Raw genomic sequence first — 22,256 nt, 5'->3', positions numbered from 1 at the left:
GACACAATTTAGCTAAAGATGAAAAAAGCATTACACTAGTTTAAATGTACAAATGTAACTGTCAAACAAACAGTTAGAGTCCAGTATAACAGTGGTAATTATGACTAGGAACATTGTTTACATGTATTATGCTACTAATTAGTGCACATGTAAAACATGTAAAACAACTCATCATACAGCAGCAAAGCCTTTATAGTATCACAAAATTTTCTGTGAACGTTGGGGAGGGGTGAACACCTCAAAAACAGGGCAGCGGGCTGAGACAGAGACACTCTCTTTCTGGCTTTCTCTCTCTCTCCCTCTCTCTCTCTCTCTCTCTCTCTGCAGCTTGCAGTCCTTGTCCCCACGTCACGCATGCAGAGATTGGTGGCTGTCTCTCCAGAGGGGGGTTGACGTCATCTCTTCACCCACATGAGGCTGCAGTCGCTGAAGGAAATTCATCCTGAAATTTAATTGCTTGTTTTCACGGCTGGGAGTTATAATTAGAGTCGGCTATGTGGGGAGCTTTCCCTTCCCACTCCCCCTCTCTGTTCTCCTTCTCCTCACAACATGCGGTGCCCAGTTTTCCCATCTTACTTGCTCACTCTACCCGCCCCCCTCTCTCTGTACTGATTCATCATATCTCCATCTTTCCCTCCTCCCTCCATTTCCTTCTTGTCGTTTCCCTCACGGCAGGCGCACCACCTCCTCCTTTTTTCCCCTCCTTCTCCGCCTCGGTCACCTGGCCTCTCTCTCCTCTCTCTCACCTTGCTATCCCTCTCCATTGAATGTAAATGTGTCATAATAAGTGCTATATCATATCCATGCTATCGAAGGGACACATCCCAGGAGTATGTAAAATATTGCTGTGGAAAACATTCCAGTTCAATTCCAGGTTAAATGAAGCTGTAGTACGGTGTCATTATTTTTGTTTACTAACCTACCTTTAATACAAATAACCATAAATGAACTGTACACGTGTAATTCATGTCTTCAGACCGCAACTAGTTTAGACTCTTACATTCTCTTGACTTACAAGCAGTGTATAAAGTGAAAATAATCCCAATTTGATTTGTGGTGCAGCAAGCAGTCGGCCTACCTATATCTCATTCAGTTTTAAGAAGTTGTTACTATATTCTTGTTAGGCGGATGGATTTATGGCTATTAAAAATACGTTTTAAAGGCGTAGATTTAAAATACGTTCATCCTGAGTAGGCTACATTGCCTAACCGTATTACAGGCCTGGTGGCTGAAACAAGACAAACTGTGAATAATCAATTCACACATGCGGGGAAAGAGAACCGAGGTTTCTTGAGCACCCGGTTGACCAGTCAGCTGATTAGGGTTTAAATTAATTGGAAGGAACCACCTACGGCCTGGGGTATCTTTCATAATCTGAGACATTTATACTGTTTGGGTTCTCGTTGACTCGTTGAGTTTTCAAGCGACATGTTTCGGATCCTGCTTACCCCCCGTTCAATATTGTGGATTCTCCCAGAATTCAGGTGTTTTAATTGTTATTGCTAGTTAGCGTGTAAGTCTGTTTGCAGGTAATTCGAAATGGAAGACGACCACGAATCAGTGAATGGTTTTGGTAAGGAAATTGTTTCATATCAATGGATGTCATGTAATTGTGTGCCCATTATTGCTTTATCCTAAACAATAATTGCATTACCTCGTTAGATCAAAGATCCGTACCTACGCTTCTGTTTGCGTGTAGCCTACATTTGAATGGACATTAGACCAGCAATAATGCGTTTGTATAGGCGGCTGAAATTCTTTAATAAACTAACGGATTTGTGCATTTTAATATTTGACTAAAACTTTATTTTTCGAAAACGTCTTTTTTTCCTAGTAGTTGTAGTAGTAGAAAAACCCAACGAGACCGTTTTAGGTAAGACAAAAACGTTTAGCATGTAGAAAATTACTTAGGTTTAAAAAAAAAAACATTTTTGGAGGTGAATCACGTGACACCTAAAGTGTGCAGCTTCGTGACTCTGGCCATGAACATCTGAATGGTTTTATCTTGGTAACTTTCTGACCAGTGTGGAATTGCCAGTGGCGTCCCTCCTCCCCAGGTCCAGTAGCAGCTGCTTGGTGCTAAAGAAACAACAGACGATGGAGGTTTCCAAACAATTAGTGGTTCTAATTGACTAATTACAGCCTGTGTCAAATAGAAGATCAGTACCTGAGAGGCACACGTTGATAGGAGGTCAGATGGGCTCGTGCTCCAGGACTAAACAAGCTGTGAAGTGTTCAGAAACTGTGTTTGCTGCAAAAACCTGCAGGAATCTGACCCTCCAGGTCTTGGATCATCATCAAAAAGGAATGTATTTCAACATAATGCAGGGTCTACAGCCCTGGTTCTGGCTAGCCCTTGATTTGTTTTCACATTAAAACGGTGGTCTCAAACTGTGAGGGCCGTATGTATGCAGGTTTTCATTCCAACCAATTAATGCTGCCTAAATTGATTCTAACTACTCATTCTGCCATACGCATTTAACTGCATTGAAGCACAGAATATAAGCAGCAGTTGTTATTTTGACAACACAAATCATTTAACTACTTATATAATCGGGATCTGAGGCTGGGATAAAAACGTGACAAAGCATACACACGGTCCTCCATGCAACTGCTCAGCACCCAGTTCAGCCCCACACAAGCAGGTGATGTAAGTGTGTAAACCAGTGGTCTTCATCCCTGGTCCTGGAGAGCTACTGGGTGTGCTTGTTTTTGTTATCACCTTAAAATCTGCCTCCTATTGAGACCCAGGTAACGAGTGGATTAACTGCGCTCTAATTGAATCAACTGCTGTAATTGATTAATTATGGGCAGAGTAACAACGAAGACCAGCAGACTCAGTAGCTCTCTAGGATCAGGGTTGGCGACCACTGGTGTAAACTGTTTTAATTAATCAACAATTAAGCTGTGAGTAGCTGTGAAAACTAGGTGACCCCACAGACCAACCTTTACAGAAGTTCTCAGAAACAAGATTTCAAATGGCAGAAATGCCTGGGATTTGGGCAGAGGTGTAGAACCCAGCTTCAGAAAGTAAAATCCTGCCAATTACCTGGATTTGCCAATGGTGGTGAACTGTAATTGCAGACTGGGGGGTACCGCTTTGCACAGTGGTAGTAATATAGGCTAAGAAGCGGCCCCTTCGCAGGAGGTGGGGCCCAACATGAAGGGCATATAGGACAGGCCCTGCATAAATACATTTAGTAAATGGGAGAAGATAATATGCACTGAGAAAACCCAGCAAGAACCAGTGAAAAGGGTTGAGATTTAGACTTGCGTGGGATGTGCATTTGACCTTCAAGCTCAGCAGTAAAATAGCATCAGGCTTCCCTCCCTCATTCACTACTATATTTAAAGCCACCACGTGCATGGTTTACACTGTTTAGCTTTCTCGGTAATTGTGTGTGTTGTATTCAGAGATTTCTTATTTCTGTCTGTTTATAGTATGATAGCCGACTCTATATCTGTGTAATTATGTAGCTGTGCTACTACGTGCTTCTGTCTTTTATGTTAGTTTTTCCTGAACCTTGTGTGTGAGTATGAATGTGTGTGTAAGAGTCTGTGTGTGTTTGTGTGCTGCGGGACTATGAATGTGTGTAAGAGGCTGTGTGTGTTTGTGTGCTGTGTGAGGATAACTGTGTAAGAGTGTATAAATGTGTGTTTTACAGACAGCCCCAGCCTGCTCTGTGATGAGGATGTGGGGAAGGAGGAAGAGCGGCCATACTTTGGAAGTCAGAAAGAGAGCAGAAAAGCAGTGCAGGAAGAGAAAGAAAGAGAAAGAGTGGCGGAGCAGACGAAAGAGATGGAGGAGAAGGTGATGGAGCAGCAGCTGCAGGTGGATGCAGCGGAGGGGGCAGAGAGGAAGAGAGACGGCGAGGAGCTGAATGCAGGAGACTCGCCGTTCTTCTCCTTACAGGAGGACGAGGAGCCGGGCGAGGCTCGGGCGGAGTCGGGGCTGCTGGCCGTGTGTGGGCAGGAGGAGTACTTCAGCTCGGCCCCGCCCAGCGACGGCCCCAGCCCAATCGGCCAGCCCCTCTGCCCTGTGCGCATTCAGCCGCCACGCCCGCAGAAGAGGCCCCGCAGCAGCCCCACGTCGGAAGCCCCGCCCCTGTTGCCCCCCCAGTCCACGGAGCCCGACCTCCCCGTGAAGCCTCCGCCCAAAGTGGTGAGCCTGGGCGACTTCCAGCCCCTGCAGGTGAAGTTCACCCAGGTGTACACCACCCGCCGCTACACCCGGTACACCGCCCGTGGGCAGGGCGCCTTCCTGCAGTACCCCGCGCTGCCCGTAGGGGAGGGCAGCGACGCCCTGAGGCTGGAGGACTCCCTAGATCCGGCCCTCATGCCCCCCAAACCCAAGAAGAAGATGCGCACCCTCTACACCACTGGTAAGCGGCCCCAGTCTCCTGTGAATAATTAGGAAGCAGAGTGCGGTGGAGCTATGATTACGCCCACCCTTTACAACGGTGCTAAATCATAGGGTCTGTGCTCCGAGCAGCCAGTTGTTTTCGGGGGTGACTGATCGTTCCTTTGTGTCTGCGAAACCGCGGCTGTTTCACAGGAGCAGACCTTAATGAGATAATCTGAGGGTAGACTCCGGATAGGATTACTTAATCACGCCGGCGCCCACACCCACAAATGCACTCCTGTGTTTTTGCACATTATATGATTTTAAAAAGGAGAACTGCAGGAGCAGAGCGCAGAGCTGCTGTGCGTTCCTGTGGGTGGGGAGCAGCTCTCTCACCCTGCGCTGTCTGTTACCTGACCCCAGATCAGCTGGAGGAGCTGGAGCGCTTGTTTCACGACGACCACTACCCAGACAGCGACAAGCGGAAAGAGATAGCGGTCGCCATCGGCGTCACGCCCCAGAGGATCATGGTTAGTGTGTTCAGAATGGTTCCTTCTTTCATCACTCACGTGAGCTTCTCGACTACCCTCTCCGTTATCACACATGAGGATTTCGATAGAGATCTGTATTTAAAAAGGGAGATGCCAATTGAGAGCAAAGCTCTCTTTTACGGTGGCGACCTAAGAATACATCAATGTAACAAATACACAACCACCCATTGGAATATCACAGGAATAGAGCAAACCAGATGAAAATGTACAGATAAAACTAACAAATACATTATGATAAGCAAGTACAAGTTTCCTGAAAAAACACAACTTAAAAGAAACCTGCAGCCCACAATGTTAATCTGTCTGTCCAATTAGAGGGTAGCCTGTAGCTGATTTATTCTGTTCTATTTACTCTGTTCTCCTACTCTTTGCTGGTGTCTCCTTGCTGTCACTCCTCCTGTTCTCTCTCTTCCTTTATTCTCATACTCCCTTCCCTGTTTCCCATTTTTCAGTTGAGCCTCTTTGTGACAGTGTCTCTTTGAAAAGCGCTACACGAATGCAGCTGAACTGAGCAGTTCTTTTCCCATTCTGATTTATGCATTTTTCCTTTGTCCTTGTCACTCAGTTTCTCCTCCCTCTCCTCCTCTCTCTTATCCCTCCGTACCACACACCCGCCCCCCCCCCCCCCCCCCCGTGTCAGGTGTGGTTCCAGAATCGCAGAGCGAAGTGGCGTAAGGTGGAGAAGACGACCGGCAGGCAAGAGCGGAGACAGAGCCAGGACGGGCGCGGCCACCTGCAGATCGCCGCCCCTCAGGCCAGGTGAGGCTCAGTCAATCAGGGCGGGGGTTTGCTGACAGACCCTGGAAGAAGTGATGGACTGGAATTGAGCTTCTGGCGGGTATGGCTAACCAGGCTAATCTCCAGGTCCTTCGTCCTCCGTCCTGCTTCTGTCCCTCAGGAGAGACAACGCCGCGCCTGCCTGCTGTGGGTCCTCTGCGTACTTCTGAATCTTTCTTCATTCCTTCTTGTTCTCAGTCATTTGAGCCGTTAGCGCTACCGTTAGCCAGCGTATGCCTAGCACATTCATTTGTTCTTCTCACTCATTCGGCCCGTTAGCACTACCATAACCAGCGTATGCCCAGCACACTTCATTTGTCCTTTTCACTCATTTGGGTTGTTAGCGCTAGCGTTAGCCAGCTGCACTCCTCATCTGTTCTCCTCCTAGCTCATTAGTGGTCGGCCCGTTTACGTTAGCGCATGCCTGGAGTAGTCAAACAGATGTGGCTCTGATCTGTGACCCCCTCACCTTTTTCCCAGGCACACCCTGCCCCAATAGTGAATTCACACTGAACTTGTGAGTTGAATAAAATCTTATTTATTTTTTATTTTGGCCAGCAAGTCAGAGTGTTCTTTATGAAAATAGTTTCTGTTCTGGTTCCCAGAAGGCTTGCTTGCTGACATCACTGCCTTCACCTTCTCCATTAATTATATGCAGCTACTCCAGTTATGGTCTTGTGTATTTTTGCCTCTTTCAATTTTAGTATTTTTTTGTTTACTCTGTTCCATGTAGCTTTACTCTAAGAAAACTTCCCAAAGATGCTATTTACATCTTAGGGATCCATCTTGTTCCTATGTTTATCATCCATTTTGAAATGGACTGTTTCTGCTGGAGATTTTGCTCATTCCAGCTCCATATCAGCCCACCTCCTCTTGATCTTCTCTGCTTTGGCTCTCGTATCTGGTTTCGCTTCGCTCAAGTTCCTCCATAATGTGATCGTGTTGCACTTATCCGCTGATGCTGGCCCTGCCAAGATTTCCCACTCACTTCTCTCTTCCTCCTACGGATTCCCCTCCATCCTTCCATCCTACACATTTCCGCCATCTTTTATTCCTTCCTTCCTCCTTGATTTCTGGATGTATTCTCAGTTTTTATCCTGTGGTTTTTACACAATGTATTGTTAAGGCACCTTAATGATTCATTCTGCCAAGGCATTTGGGCCCATCTAATGTGAGTGTGTGTTTGTACATGTTTGCCTGTGTGTGGATAAGCATCTGTGTACACATGCCGGTCTGATTATGTATATCTGAATGAGCGCATGTGTGTACGTTCGTATTCTTGTGCGTTGTCTGTGTACATGTCTGTGCTTGTATTTAACCCCGTGGACACTGGTATCATTGGATGTATGTGTTATTTTGTCTGCCGCTTTGCTGGATCTTTCTGGTCCATTTCATCTGTATGGCCGGGCACGTACAGTATGAATGTCAGGCAGCACATTTTAATGAAGACAAAGCTGTTCTTCCTCAGCTCTTCTCCAATATTGTGCACAAGTAAATCAAAAGGCTGCATTGCTATTTTCCAGCGCTCATTATTTGGCCCTTTGTGCAATTTAAATAGGTAAAAAAAAGTGTACATTTAAGCGTTTAAAAGTGAAACAACATTAAATCTACTGTACATTTTTCATGCCTTAACTGGTCTCTCTCTCTCTCTCGCTCTCCCTCCCTCCCTCTCTCCCTCCCTCTCCAATATTCTTTCTCAATCCGTGTCTCTTCACAGGGGGGCTCCCCACTCGGTGCAGGCCTCCCGTGTCACCCCCCAGACCAGCCAGGCCCTGCCCCACTACAACACCATCCTGGCCAGCTGCCCCAGCCCCACCGGTAACTGCACACACCAGCAGAGGGCGCTCACACCCCTCGGCAGTGCCGCCACTTGCATGATGCAGTCAGATAATGTCAAGACAAAGAAAAAAGTATGAAGGCATTTAAGGTAAAAAGCTAGCAAATGTAGCCATTTTTCTCCAATTATTGAAATGGAGAAAATTGGGACAGTTGCTGATGCTGTCAGACGCTTTGATCTATCACTCCGTCGAGACGTCGCAATGCGCGCAGTTGTTAAACGAGTTGATGGCGCCATCAAAGTGATTATCGTAATTCTCCGGAGCGCACAGCGTCTGACAGCTGTCACACAAAGATGACTGACGGCACTCTGCGGACCGTGCGTGCTCAGCCAGCTCTGTCTCACAACATCAGGTCAGCTTTCTCTTACTCTGAAGAGGCGCCTCGCCCGTTACGAGGAGAGCAAGATTCTCCCCGAGGAAACTTCACTTCCCATAGGGCCCAGCTGCAGGACGCACACGCTCTCAATATCCGTTTTGTGTCTACCTGTTTAAAGACTGTCCTCTCCATAGCAAAACTTGTGTGATTGGTTTGACTGATTCAATGATAAAACAGGACTGCTCCCAGTCCGCGGTGCACTCTTCTCACACTACCATGGGTCTCAGGGATGAAACGCTGGCTTTGTGGCACAAAGCTGCCTGCTTTGTGCCCCCCCCCCCCCGCGGAGTTTCTTTGGCCGGGAGGGAGATGGAGAGAGACATTTTTACTTGACTCTTTACTTAATCACTAGCTTGACTCCATGGATGAAGAATAGTTTTTGTTCTTGCACTTGCAACTCTACTCGTCCTAATTGGCAGTTGGCTTTCTTGGTCTCACTCTATTCTGCTAGCAGTGCTGCATTCCTTTCAGCTAATATGTGAACCAATCATAATTTAGTGTACAATGACAACAATGAACAGACTTCTTTGCCACTTTGAGAAACAAGAAAGCCTGTTTAAAGCACAAAGCCTGCATACTGGCAGAATGTAGTCTGTTTCACCTGTGTATCTGTTACTTAACACAGCTCTAAAACGCCTGACCACTAGGGTCCCGTTAGGACTGAACGTGACCGGACCGCTCCCCCCCCCCCCCCCCCGCACTGCAGAGCGGTGAACTAAACCGTGCACCAGAGACTGCAGTGGCGTGACGTGACCGCAAAATTGTCCCCAGCTGGTCGCTAAATCATAGTTTGCCTGGGAAAAAAAGGCAGTTAAAAAGTTAAAAACAGGATAATGGGCAGTTTTAGTCAGACAAGTTGATCCCCAGAAATGGGTGGGGGGGGGGGGTTGCCACAAAAAAACACACAAAAAAAATCCCTTCTCCCCTTCCACATGGACTGCTTTATGGACTGCTTTATTGATGTGGGTTATATGTGTACCGTAGATGGGTAACAAAACCAACAGTGTAATGTGGAATATATTGTATGCTCATAAACATTTTTTATGTTTACTGCTGGTCAGTGAATGGTTTTGAATGGTTTACATAACGGTTATATAAATGTTGCAGATGCATGCTGGGACTTGTATTCACTTCACTACTTAGTATTCTGCTGTTCACCTAGTCCAGAGTGTTAAAGGATTAGTCCCACAGTTCATTACCCGAATAGTCAATTAAAATGAATTTTGTGGGTGGTTTGGGGAGCGCAGGGGGTTCCGCTTGGCCGATCTGTCCCCCGCTGCACTTTTTTGTTGTTTGTTGCAGTTGAGGGCCTCAGAGTGTAGTTTGTGTGTTGTGGGTGAGGCTCTGCTCTCTGCCTGTTTGTGTTTGCTTGTTGTGTATGCAGCTGCACTGAGTCTGTCTGGACCCATCTCATAATCACAAGCCTTTGTGCTTTCATTTCAGTCTGAAAACTAGAATTCTTCCCCAGCTGACTCTTACACTATGGAAACTTAATTGCACTTAATGAAATCACCCCAGTATATATTTTTAACTTGACCCTACAAGGCAGTGTATGCACAGTGATTCACATCCCAATCCATGTGACAAAAGACGTTCTTCTCTGGTGTTTGACGCCTTTTATTTCAGTCAGTTGCCTTCAGTGTCATAGTGACTGGAAACTGGAAGGATTAAAAGCTGAAAAAATCAATTACAGCGGAGATAGCATTTTTGCTCAATACTAATGACATGCAGAATATTAAAACTGATACTGACTGATTGTATCAGTTCAGTCAGGGTTTTAATTGGCTGCATCCACTGCACATTTTGTTAAACACCCAGCTGTCCGCATATAAGCCTGAGGGAACCTGCATAACGGCATCCATAAATTAAACCCCTTGTATTGTGCATATGTGCATGCATGCATGCGTGTGTGTGTGTGTGTGCGCGTGTATGTGTGCGCGTGTATGTGTGCGCATGTATGTGTGTGTGTGTGTGTGTGTGTGCGCACGCGGGTGTGTGTGTATGTGTGTGTGTGCGCGAGGATGTGTGCACGCGCGGGTGTGTGTGTATGTGTACGTGTGCGTGTGTGTGCGTGTGCGTGTGTGTGCATGTGTGAATGGGTTTGTGTGTGTGTGTGTGTGTGCGTGTATGTGTGTGTGTGTGTGTGTGTGTGTGTGTGCGCACGCGGGTGTGTGTGTATGTGTGTGTGTGCGCGAGGATGTGTGCACGCGCGGGTGTGTGTGTATGTGTACGTGTGTGCGTGTGTGTGCGTGTGTGTGCGTGTGTGAATGGGTTTGTGTGTGTGTGTGTGTGTGTGTGTGTGTATGCGTGGGTGTGTGTGTGTGTGCGTGGGTGGGTGTGTGCATGCGCAGGTGTGTGTGTGTGTGTGTGTGTGTGTGTGTGCGCGTGCGCGGGTGTGTGTGTGTGTGTGTGTGTGTGCGAGGATGTGTGCACATGTGGGTGTGTGTGTATGTCTGTGTGCGTGTGTGCGTGCGTGTACGTGTGCGTACGTGTGTGTGTGTGTGTATGTGTATGTGTGTGTGTATGTGTGTGTGTATGTGTGCGTGTACGTGTGCGTGTGTGTACGTGTATGTGTGCGTGTGTGAGTGGGTGTACTGGTGTGAGAGATGACAGCTGTGTCTGTGTCCCAGGCGTGGCAGCGGGAGGGGACGTCGGGCAGCAGTGTCTGACAGCCACAGGTCCTGCAGGGTCTGCAGTGGACCACCTGCCCCCTGTGATGCTGAGCCCGCCTCCCTTACGCCGAGCCAGTCTGCCCCTCCTCACCTCCTACAACCCCCCCAACCACCTGGCCCCTCTCCTCCTGGACACGCCCGACAACAGCTTCACCACGCCCCACCCAGACAGCGCTGGCAAGGAGAGCCAGGGGTACGGCCTGCAGAGCCACTCTGTGTGTGTGTGTGTGTGTGTGTGTGTGGGTGAGAGTGTGTGTGAGGATGTGTGTGTGTGTGTGTGTCAGAGAAAGAGTGAGGGTGTATGTGTGTGATGGTATATATATATGTGTGTGTGTGTGTGTGTGTGTGTGTGTGTGTGTGAGGATATGTGTGGGTGAGTGTGTGTGTGTGCATGTGTGTGTGAGGATGTGTGTGTGTGTGTGTGCGCGTGTGTGTGTGTGTGGGTGAGAGTGTGTGTGTGTCAGAGAGAGTGAATGTCTGTGAGAGAATGAGTGAGGGTGTATATGTATGTATGTGTGTGTGTGTGTGTGTGTGTTTGTGTGTGTGTGTGAGAGAGAGAGGGTATGTGTGTGTAACGGTATGTGTGAGTGTGGGTGTGTATGGGAAAGCCTGTATGTGTGTGACGTGTGTGTGTGTGTGGGTTTGGGGAGATTGCACTGACCTTCTCTGATGAATACAAAATGTCTGTGAAATACTGCCAACTATATATTTGGATGATTCTTCAGTTTTTTCATATGGCATTGATGGAAGGATACAGAGATTACAGAGGTTATTCTTCTTTATTTGTTTTGGGGAATAATGACTGCAGACTTGCTGGTGATTTCCTGAGCGGCAAGTGCTATTTGTCAGTCCTACTGGAAAAATAGCTCCCAGCCTCAAGTTAATTTATAGGCTGCAACACTTGCCCACAAATTACTGACTTGAGTAGTGTGTGCCTTGAAAGCTGGATTCTGTTATTAGGTATTGTGCAAATCTCTGTGACAAGAGTTTTTCAAAAATAACTATTTGAAATAAAATATTATTGATGGAAAATGGCTCGGAACTGCCGTCTGCTTCCATTGCCCCGTGGCCAGATATACATTTCATGCCATACTGACATTAATATCCTGTTACTGAATCCACTACAGGGCCAGGACCGTTTCAAACAGGAAAATCCCAAATTGTAGCCTTAGTAGGAAAACTCATATGAACGGGCTTAAGCCTCAAAGCAGTTGTAAACTGGGTGTAGTCATTCCCCCTGTTTAGATTGTTTATAGGTTTACCAAACGTTTTGAGGAAGCGTATCGTGCATTTGACCCTTAAATAAACAACGATTTGGCATTCAGAATTGGCTTTAAGCAGGAGAAAAAGTACAAAAAATGTCGAAAATCACTTTAGATATTTTCACAGTCGCTATTACGGCGCTATCTCAAATAGAAGGTTACCGCATGGAAAAGCGGCTTGCGTTCTTCCCGGCTTGTGGATGATAGCGTTGCGGGCTCACGGATGCGCCGTTTGAAAGCCGCTTCCGGCGGTCGTGGCTGTGATCAGTTTGAGCCGCTTTACCTGGCTGAGGCGTAGAAGAGTCTGTCTCCTGCTGATTGCCTCCGCTGCCGACGGCACCCCGTGCCCCCTGTCCCCATCTGCTCGTGATTAGCATTTATTTCCGAGTCGCGCTTCATGGCTTCGTGCTTTAATTGGATAAGATGGCGCCCTGTTGCTTTTTAAGTAGTTGTGTGCTATGGGTGGTACGGTGAAGCCTTATTTTTCTATTCATATTTTTCATGCACTGAAAATTCTCCTGAAAAACATTCACATCTCCTAAGAGAGGAATTTAATGATTATCATAGACCATAGGCTGGATTAGTGATTACATTCAATGCTGAATGGTTTTGGGTAGGATTAAGGCTAGTTAGGAGAATTCTGGTCAATATCATAACATCATGTGAATAAAGATGCTAATATCATTGTGTCCTGTAGGCTTAGAACTGAACACATCTCCTCCAGTCAGTAATGCTAGCTGCCAAAATCCTTTCATCACAGTGAATAGTGAGGAACAAAATACAGAAAAGAAAGTAGAAAAGCACTTTGAGTTTGTCAATGCTCAGCTTGTGCGTGGTGACAGTTTTGTTCTTCAGTACTACAGCAGAAAGGAGAAGAGACGGTGAGGTGGTGCGTGTGACTTCAGCAGGTATCTTTATGAAGGTATCTTTAGCCTGTGCAAGCTAACCCTGAGCGGGAGTGAACTCGGCATTGTGGGTGTTGTGTGCCGCAGGACCTCCAGCTCCATTTTCGACTACAGCGAGGCCGTGGGGAACACAGTGAAGGTGGACACGCAGCACTACCTCCATAGCGGCCACCAGGGCGGCGCTCTGTCGTACCAGCTCAACCCGTACCCTCAGCAGCACGGCAGCCTTCTGCCCGCCTCCAACCTGGGCCAGTACCCCCGCCTGTCCTACCTGGCCCCCTCCTCCAGCCTCGCGCCCACCCCACCTGACAACAACCCGCCGTCTTACCTGACTTTTGGGACCGGGGGCAATGCGGGGGTGGTGACCTACACGACCGGGGGACAGGCCTACTTCCAGTCTCAGAGTGGGGGACAGTTTCTCCTGCAGTCAGGAGTGCACGGTGAGAAGAGTGTGTGTGTGTGTGTGTGCGTGTGTGTGTGTGTGTGTATATATATATACATTTTTACATTTTAGTCATTTGGCAGACGCTTTTAATCCAAAGCGACTTACAAGTGCATAGGTTCTACCATAAGTCAGAGCATCACATCCAGAAACTAGCAAAATACACAGGAAATGCTGTTCTAAACATAGTTGTCATCAGAATTTTTTTTGGGGGGGGGGGTTAGACAAGGATAGGGATATCAGAAAGGAGGGGCAGGGGAAATCAGGAGGGAGGACTAAGGTAGAGTTTGAAAAGGTGGGTTTTGAGTCTGCGTCGAAATAGAGGGAGGGATTCTGCTGTTCTGACAGTGGTAGGCAGGTCATTCCACCACTGAGGAACCAGAACGGAAAACAGGCGTGAACGTGCAGCTCGACCGCCAGGTGCACGTAGAGAGGGAACCGTAAGGCGACCAGAGCTGGCAGACCGGAGTGGTCTAGCTGGGGAGTAGGGAGTGATCAGGGATTGTATGTAAGGTGGGGCAGTCCCCTTAGCAGCCTGAAATGCCAACACTAGGGCCTTGAAACGGATGCGTGCGGCAATGGGAAGCCAGTGGAGGCCAATGAGAAGCGGATATATATATATATATATATATATATATATATATATATATATATATATATCTATATATATAGTACTGTGCAAAAGTCTCAAGACACCTGTATAACATTCTGTACAGATAAGATTCTTTCAAAAATAATTCAATGAAAGGTCCTAAATAAATGTATAAATGTATAAATTTTGCATTACATTTGAGTAATTTGGCAGAATAGTTATAAACTGAATCAAATCAATATTTTTTGTGACCACCCTTCGGCGTTAAAACTGCATCACTTCTCTGAGATATAGAACTGCAGGACAGAGTTGGCTAAGACAATCAGCAGGGAGGTTGTTCCAAGCATGTTGGAGCCACAGTTCTTCTGCAGACATTGGTTGGCTCCTTGCTTCTGATCTCAGACAGCCTTGATCAAGTTTTTATGTAAAAAGTAGTCAGTATGTATGCAATTAGTGAGCACTTTTAAGATGACCTGTACACCATCTTGTTAATGCAATCAACCAATCATGTGGCAGCAACTAAATGCATAAAAGCATTCAGATTTAGTCGAGATGTTTAGCTGTTTTTCAGACCAAATGTCAGAATGGGGAAGAAAAGTGACTTTGACCGTGGAATGATTGTTGGCGCTTGAATGATTGATGTGATTTGAGTATATCAGAAACTGCTGATCTCTTGGGATTTTCACACACAGCAGTCTCTAGAGTTTGCAGAGAATGGTGTGAAAAACAATAAAACCATCCAGTGAGCAACAGTTCTGTGGGCAGAAATGCGTTGTTAATGAGAGAGGTCAGAGGAGAAGGGCCCAAATTGGTTGAAGCTGACAGGAAGATGACCGTAACGCAAATAACCACACATTACAACAGTGGTATGCATAAGAACATCTCTGAACACTCAGAGATGTGTGTTTGTATATATCTGTGTGTATGTGTGTGTGTGTGTGTTTACGCCTGTGTGTTTGTCTGCATAAAGCTGTGTGCGTGTGAATGTGTGTGTATGTGCTAATGTGTGCATGTGTGTGCATATTTACTGTATGTGTCACTGTTTGTGTGTGTTTTGGATTGGGTGGAGAGACACTGCTTCTCTCTCACGCAGTCTCATTGGTCAGCTGCCTGCGTAAGTTGTTATGTAACGCCTCCGGGACCTGTTACCTGTGATCGTTCTCAGACCTCTTCCTGTTCCCCTGACCCCGCGTGCCCCCCGGTGCAGGCGGGCTGGGCGCGTTTCAGGCCTGCCCGTGGAGCGACGCGTACGGCCAGGTCGGCCAGTTCCCTCCCGCGGTGTTCCACCGCACCCAGTACGCCCCCAGCGCCGCCCCGGGCCTGCTCTCCACCCAGCACTACATCCAGATGCAGAGGCCCGCGACGGGACCGGGGCAGAGCGTGTTCCAGCCCGTTCAGAGGGGCCCCGTGGGCCCCTTGGCCCCCCTGCAGCTGCCCCCGGCCTCCACCCTGCGGCCCCAGTATCAGATCCCGGAGAGGGCCGACCGGACCCTGCCCGGCGCCAAGATGGGGCACGACCCCGGCGGCATCGCCGTGAAACCTGAATACGACCCGCCACCCGAGTCCAATCAGAGCCAGCCGCCAGACACCCGCACCACGGAGACTGAGCCCCCCTTCAGCTGTGACTTCTCCCCCATCCACTTCTGACTGCCCCAGGTACACCACCTGTCTGCGGGGGCCCGCCCGGGCATTTAGTTGACGTTTTGCACAGAATAAGTTGAATATTGTCCAACGGGGATGGTAATATAAGTTACTTGTTGTTTGTCGTGCCCTAGGTTCTTTCTGCAACATGCTGGACATTAATTAAAAGAGTTTAAAAGTATTTGGGACAAACACTAAATAAATGAAGGATTTGTGCGTTCAAAAGCATTGGTTCTGTTCATTCTACTGATTCATATGCCTGTTTGCATAAATGTTTGCCACAGATTTTTTTTCCTGTCCACATCATCACGGGTTAAAAGAAAAAGAAAACTGTGGTTGTTATAAGAATTAAAAATAATGGCGATAAAATAGCAGGCCAAACATAACGCTGGATTCACACAAACCACGACCGCTGTGCAGCTGTGCAGCTGTGCAGGATTGTTTGGAGTAGGTACGGCGGCTGTAATTTAGCAGATGAGTGAACAGCGACCTCTAATGGAGTATACATGCAAGTACAAGGAGCTGTTCATGGGCGTATGCCCCCCTCAATCTGCCAACTTTTCATAAAGATTAAAAAGGTTATTCGCGATTCTTTGTAGTATATGGGAGTAATAGGTGTGTATATTTATAAGTACGTTCAGTCAAATTAAAATGGACCGTGGAGTGCCATAAAACCAAAGACAAGCACTTACGCTTCACACGGCATCATTGAAACCTAAAAACTATTTTTAACTAAATAGAGTACTAAATCCATTTGATTTTTTACAATTATTTTTTTATTTATCTTGCTTGCTTAAATCATGTATTTAATTAGTTTTGTTTCAAATGCCTTTGTACAACTTTGCCACAATTTGCCACAATCATCATACAAATGAACTATGTTTAATGGAGTTGAAATAGAGATACATTCAGTATAGCACAGCATACAGATGTTTATCGTCTGCTGGAGGGGGAGATAATGAGCTATTTATTTATATTTTAAAGGTAGAAATAATTTCAGGAATTTCAGGAAGTATAAACAGTATAAAATGGCAGAGTGGGGAAAGTGAGAGGTGTTACTTGAGAGGATGATGAAGAGTGAGCGTGTGAAGGAATCAGTCCAGCTGGATCATGGACTGTGCTTACTAAAGGGGCAAATATTATTGCAAATGTTCCCTCATAGTGTGTGAGGTATGAAAACCGATGTTAAAATGTTGACAAAAAAGCAAATATGGAGAGAGTTTACAGTGCCAATAACTCACCTGGGTTTCCCGTCTAAACCAATATGAGATTATCTTTCTGCAAAAAAAGCTAAAACTATGATATTGGCCAACCAAAATAAGCCCCAGTACCATCAGCTATGCTGCTTTTAGAAACAGACCTTCCTCTGCTAAAATCCGCTAAACCGCTAAAATCTAAATGGCTTTTACTATGTCAACTTAAAATACAAATATTGAGTGAAAACGAGCAGAAATAGCCTTATTTTTTATTTGTGCAGTTGTCAGTTTGCCTGAAGCTACTTTGTAAAAGCTTGTAAAAGCAAACATTTAAAGTTAATATGGTAAGAGCATAGCAGCAATGGACATTGGCCTCCATTTTGCCCATAATGCATCATGATCTTATCTTCATGTAACAGAACACATCCTTCTCTTTGGTATGGCAACCCTTTTGGCAAAACACTTTTATGAGCAGGTCTTTGAATGTGAAATATGTTTGCTAGTATGCTGTTAGTTTAATCTCTCAGTTATTCAATGTCACTGGCAAGTGAAATCTAAAAATGTCTAAGTTACTGGATCTGTGTGTTTTAGAAAATTAGAATTATTTGAAAATTGATTAAAAGTGCATAGCTTAGTATTATGTAGCATTATGTAATATTAGACAAAGGGATACCGGAGTAAACACAAAATACATTTTTCCATTTTTATTTCATTAATTTGAAGAAAAATAATTGCCCCTTAACTTAAGCTTGGCAGCAACTGCAAAAAGCGGTTATTAACTGCCACCAAACACTTCCTATAATTTTATACCAGTCCTTCACATCGCTCTGAGGAATTTTAGCCGAGTCTTCTTTGCACAACTGCTTTTATTTAGACAAATTCACTCTAATATCACCTTGCTTGACTGTTGGTATGATACTTACTGGGGAATGCTGTACTTGCTTTATGCCTGACATAATGGTATGATGTCCTTACTGGGGAATGCTGTACTTGCTTTATGCCTGACATAATGGGACCCGTGTAATTCAAGAAATTCTACTTTTCACTCATTTGTTTGTGGAACATTGTCTCAAATGGCTTGGGGATTATCCAGTTTCTTTTTTGAAAATGTGGTTTCCACCTTGCTACTCTCCCATGAATCCTATTTTAGCCCAGTCCATTTCATATTGTGTAGTCATAAACACATAACTTAACTAAGGCTAGAGAGTTCCTTGGATCTTCTTCTGAGATTGGTTTGTGACTTCCTAGATAAGTCATCACTGCACCCTATATCAGTCTGAATGGTATATTCCAAAAAACTTTTTTTCACCTCATCTCTCTGGAATTTCCTTAAATTGTGGCGTGACTTTAAACTTTGTGGTAACTGCTTCACTCTGAGTGACGTTTAGATTCAACAGGGCTGGGTACAATCAAGCCGGGCTGTGTTCAATGAGCTGTTTTTTGTTATCAATTAAATTTGATTAATTGGTTGATTGAGAATTAATCAATTACCAATTACTTTTTCATGTGTATTTGAACTTTTCATGAAATAAATTAAATAATTTTTAAAATGTGTTTTACATTTACTTAAGATCCTTTTGTCTAATATTACATTCAAATATCTGAAACCATAGGAATAATAATAATAATAATCAGGAAGGGGGATACTTTTTCACAGCACTGTATATACCAGGAATACTGGATCTTACCCAGAAAGAGCTGGTGTGAGTGCATGCTTCTGTTCAAGCCAAGCAGTTACACACCTGACTCTACTAATCACAGTCCTGAGCAGAGATGGTGGAATCAGGTGTGTAGCTGCTGGGGTGGAACAGAAGCCTGCGGCCACGCCGGCTGGATCGAGTGACCCGGTACAGATGAGGTTTGGGTTCACTGTCAGGTTCACCTTTCAAGCTGCTCTAAATCTACTTTTTCACAAAAACCATTAGCCTGAGGTGAACTGAACCAGAATACATCTAAATATCTAAAATGTGACAAATAAGATGAGATATTAACTCAAAGAAGGTAAAATCTGATTGGATGTTTTTAGATTTGAGAATGTTGGCATGAGCTGGAAGAGGCGGTTGAAAAAGCCTGCTTTGTCTCTTTCGCCCTCCTGTGTTTGACTCAACACATCACACTATCAGTGGTAAAAAAATATCTCTGCCCTTACAGATATGCCACGAGTACAAATAGTTTGGATATGAAATTATGACATGTTGTGTGAGACATTATTGGGAATGTTAGCGCAAAGGTAATCTGGATATTAAATCAGGCTCATCTCTCTGTTGTGAATCCATGGTGTCTCCACGGAGACATTGCGATTCTTCATCTGTACACCAGAGGGTGCCGTTTCATCACTACCTTCAAACATTTTTAATTTCACTTTCGTCTTCTAGAATATTTTCTCAGTTTTCGCGTATGTTTTCCATTGGCCCAGACGGTTGTGTGTGGAAGGCTATTTTAAATATTTACAGAACTTTCTAATGGTCTGCCGGCTTTACAAAGGCTGGTATGGGGCATTCATGGGCTGAGGCTTAAAGGAAAAAATGCACTTCAAGTAATTCCAAAGCGGCCAGTGTGGCGATGTTATGTTTACAAATGAACCTCTGAACACATTAATTTCTTATTGTTTATCATCACAATTATAAAGATAAATATTTTTTATATATCAAGCCAGTGATCATTTCTTTGTAGTGGTTTCAGGTTTGTCCCAACCAACACTTCTCTTTTTGATAAATAATCAGGTAATATACACATTCAACCTCTGTAAGCATAATGTTGCAATAAAAGCTGCTTTGGAGATGCTTGAAATTGCTTTAAACTCTGAACCCATAATTGCCCTTATACTAGCAAGTGTGAAACCAACAGGTTGCTGGAAACTTCAGCGTGTATCTACAACATCGACAAAAACTGGGCCAATCAAAAGCATGCACGAATACAGAAACTATATCAGAAAATCACCTGCCCCCAGTGTGAATGTGTGAATTCACACACATGGGGGGTGGGGTGGTGGGAGATCTTGCTGCTGCAGAGTGCTCGCTCGCTTGCTCACTGAGTGAACAGAACTGTTCTGTCAAACGAGGATTGATTGTCCCTCTGGGCAGAGCTCACAGACCTGCATCAAAGACAGAGTTTTCCTTTGAGAGTTCAACTTTAAAGGAGGTTTGACTTTCCCCACACGTGATCATACACACAACAGCCAGCTTCATGCTCTTATGGCCCGGCCCTGGTACAGCTCATTAAGGAACTTCAGGCCCTCCTCTTCCAGCTTCCCAAAGTGTGCCTGTGTGCCTGTGTGCCTGTGTGCCTGTGTGCCTGTGTGCCTGTGTGCCTGTGTGCCTGTGTGCCTGTGTGTGTGTATGCACGCGTGCCTGTGTGTGTGTGCATCTGTGTGTATGCACGTGTGAGTGTACCTGTGTGTGTGTGTGCCTGTGTGCGTGTGTGCGTGTGCCTGTGTGCCTGTGTGCCTGTGTGCCTGTGTGTGTGTGTGTGTGTGTGTGTGTGCGTGTGTGTGTGCCTGTGTGTGTGCGTGTGTGTGTGCCTGTGTGCGTGTGTGTGTGTGTTTTTCAGGGTTTGCATAAAGCTCTCTGAATTCTAAATAGATCCTTCACTCTGTTGCCCAGAGAGGCAACAAGCACCCATTCAGGTGCCCACACCCCCACCCTCCCCCCTTACCCAGAATCCCTCAGCATTGAGGCGAAGGGCAGCTTCCCAAGAAAGCTGAAGCGGGGGCTGTTCCTGGAGCCCAGAGGCCCTGCGGGGAGCCCCTGTCTGAGGAAGCGGGAGACAAACATTCCCACTCTGCTCCTGCTGCTGGATTTATGCGTCCCCAGCCACCAGCCCACCGACCCCTCCTCCTACCTGCTCCCTCCATCTTCCCTCCCTCTAAGGGTTTCTCTATCTGGAGCTCCACTTCTGCCTCTTTTCTCTGTTTTTCTGCCTCTCCCTGTTTCCCCTTTTCCTCCCTCTGTCTTCTCATTCCTTTTATCCTGTTATTCCTTTGCTTCTATCTGTCCCTCTAACCTGAGTTCTCCTTCTGTCCACCAGTCTTTCCTGCAGTTTGCCTAGCTATTCCTCCATGTCTGCTACCCTGTGTATTATTTCATGTAGAACTAAATGTTCACACACTCTGACATGTTGGATATGTTGGACGAGCCTAGCTGCTGTTTACGCAGAACCCCTGTTTTGTTGTTTGCTTCATGCCTGTGAAAGTGAAAGTTCAGAAATGCAGTCAGACAGACCTCTTTTCCTCCAGCTCACACTGCCCAGGCAGCTCCCCCCGTCACTTCCTGTCTCTCCGGATGGCTGTTTTGGTTGGCCTGGCAACTGCCTGTGAGAGCTTTGTTCTAAATATTTTTCACAGATGAGCTTTTGTCCTCCAGACATTTCATGCCCATACACATACGTACACACATGCACACACACATACACCCCCCCCCCTCCACACACACACACACACACACAGAGGAAGGTATTTGCAGCTCTTGTACCTGCAACATTACATTTTCCAATTATGAAAGACCAGTCTGTGCCTAGGTGGAGCATCGCTAGTCCTTTACTGACCAGTAGTTTGACAACCAGACTAATGCCAAAACCAATGTTCATATACAGTCAGGTCCATAAATATTGGGACATCGACACAATTCTCCTCTTTTTGGCTCTATACACCACAATGGATTTGATCTAAAAAAGCCTTTACAGTTCTGGAACAACATCCTATGGACAGATGAGACAAAGATCAACTTGTACCAGAATGATGGGAAGAGAAGAGTATGGAGAAGGAAAGGAACTGCTCATGATCATGGTGTGGGCATGTATGGCTGCCAATGGAACTGGTTCCCTTGTATTTATTGATGATGTGACTGCTGACCAAAGCATCAGGATGAATTCTGAAGTGTTTTGGGCAATATTATCTGCTCATATTCAGCCAAATGCTTCAGAACTCATTGGACGGCGCTTTACAGTGCAGATGGACAGTGACCCGAAGCATACTGCGAAAGCAACCAAAGAGTTTTTTAAGGCAAAGAAGTGGAATGTTATGCAATGGTCAAGTCAATCACCTGACCTGAATCCGATTGAACATGCATTTCATTGCTGAAGACAAAACTGAAGGGAAAATACCCCCAGAACAAGCAGGAACTGAAGACAGTTGCAGTAGAGGCCTGGCAGAGCATCACCAGGGATGAAACCCAGCATCTGGTGATGTCTATGCGTTCCAGGCTGTAATTGACTGCAAAGGATTTGCAACCAAGTATTAAAAAGTGAAAGTTTGATTTATGATTGTTAATTTGTCCCATTACTTTTGGTCCCTTAAAAAGTGGGAGGCACATATACAAACTGTTGTAATACCTACACCGTTCACCTGATTTGGATGTAAATGCCCTCAAACTGAAGCTGAAAGTCTGCCGTTAAAGCACATCTTGTTCGTCTCATATCAAATCCATTGTGGTGGTGTATAGAGCCAAAAAGATGAGAATTGTGTCGATGTCCCAATATTTATGGACCTGACTGTATATCACATTTGAGACATTTGTATGCGTGTGTGTGTATGTGTTTGTGTGCGTGTGTGTGAATCTATACGTGCGAGCTGGCCTGAGTTTCCGGATGTGGTTATTGGTGTTTGAGCTTCTGTATGTGGGCGTTGTCAGCGTTTGCATGCATGTTATTTCGCACTAGTCTTTGA

General features: G+C 45.7%; 1 protein-coding gene across 3 annotated transcripts; it reads left to right on the top strand.

Moving 5' to 3' along the window:
• Nucleotides 1-1,397: 1,397 nt before the first annotated feature.
• Nucleotides 1,398-15,589, top strand: LOC133137812 (homeobox protein NOBOX-like). 3 transcript variants are annotated; one of them, XM_061256162.1, is made up of 8 exons: nt 1,398-1,573; nt 3,666-4,382; nt 4,766-4,872; nt 5,534-5,652; nt 7,388-7,488; nt 10,515-10,749; nt 12,811-13,163; nt 14,965-15,589. In XM_061256162.1, exons 1-8 carry the CDS (start codon nt 1,540-1,542, stop codon nt 15,402-15,404), a joined length of 2,106 nt encoding a protein of 701 aa, XP_061112146.1. In that variant the 5' UTR covers nt 1,398-1,539; the 3' UTR covers nt 15,405-15,589. The 3 variants fall into 3 exon arrangements, with proteins under 3 accessions (XP_061112146.1, XP_061112148.1, XP_061112147.1); XM_061256164.1 differs by having other exon boundaries at nt 1,399-1,573; nt 14,923-15,062; XM_061256163.1 differs by lacking the exon at nt 1,398-1,573 and adding an exon at nt 3,226-3,391.
• The last annotated feature ends 6,667 nt before the right edge of the window (nt 15,590-22,256 follow it).

Source organism: Conger conger, chromosome 9, assembly GCF_963514075.1.
Source record: "Conger conger chromosome 9, fConCon1.1, whole genome shotgun sequence".
Taxonomy (NCBI): Eukaryota; Metazoa; Chordata; class Actinopteri; order Anguilliformes; family Congridae; genus Conger; species Conger conger.
The sequence above is the reverse complement of the archived record's forward strand: the minus strand, read 5'-3'. Positions and strand labels throughout refer to the sequence as shown.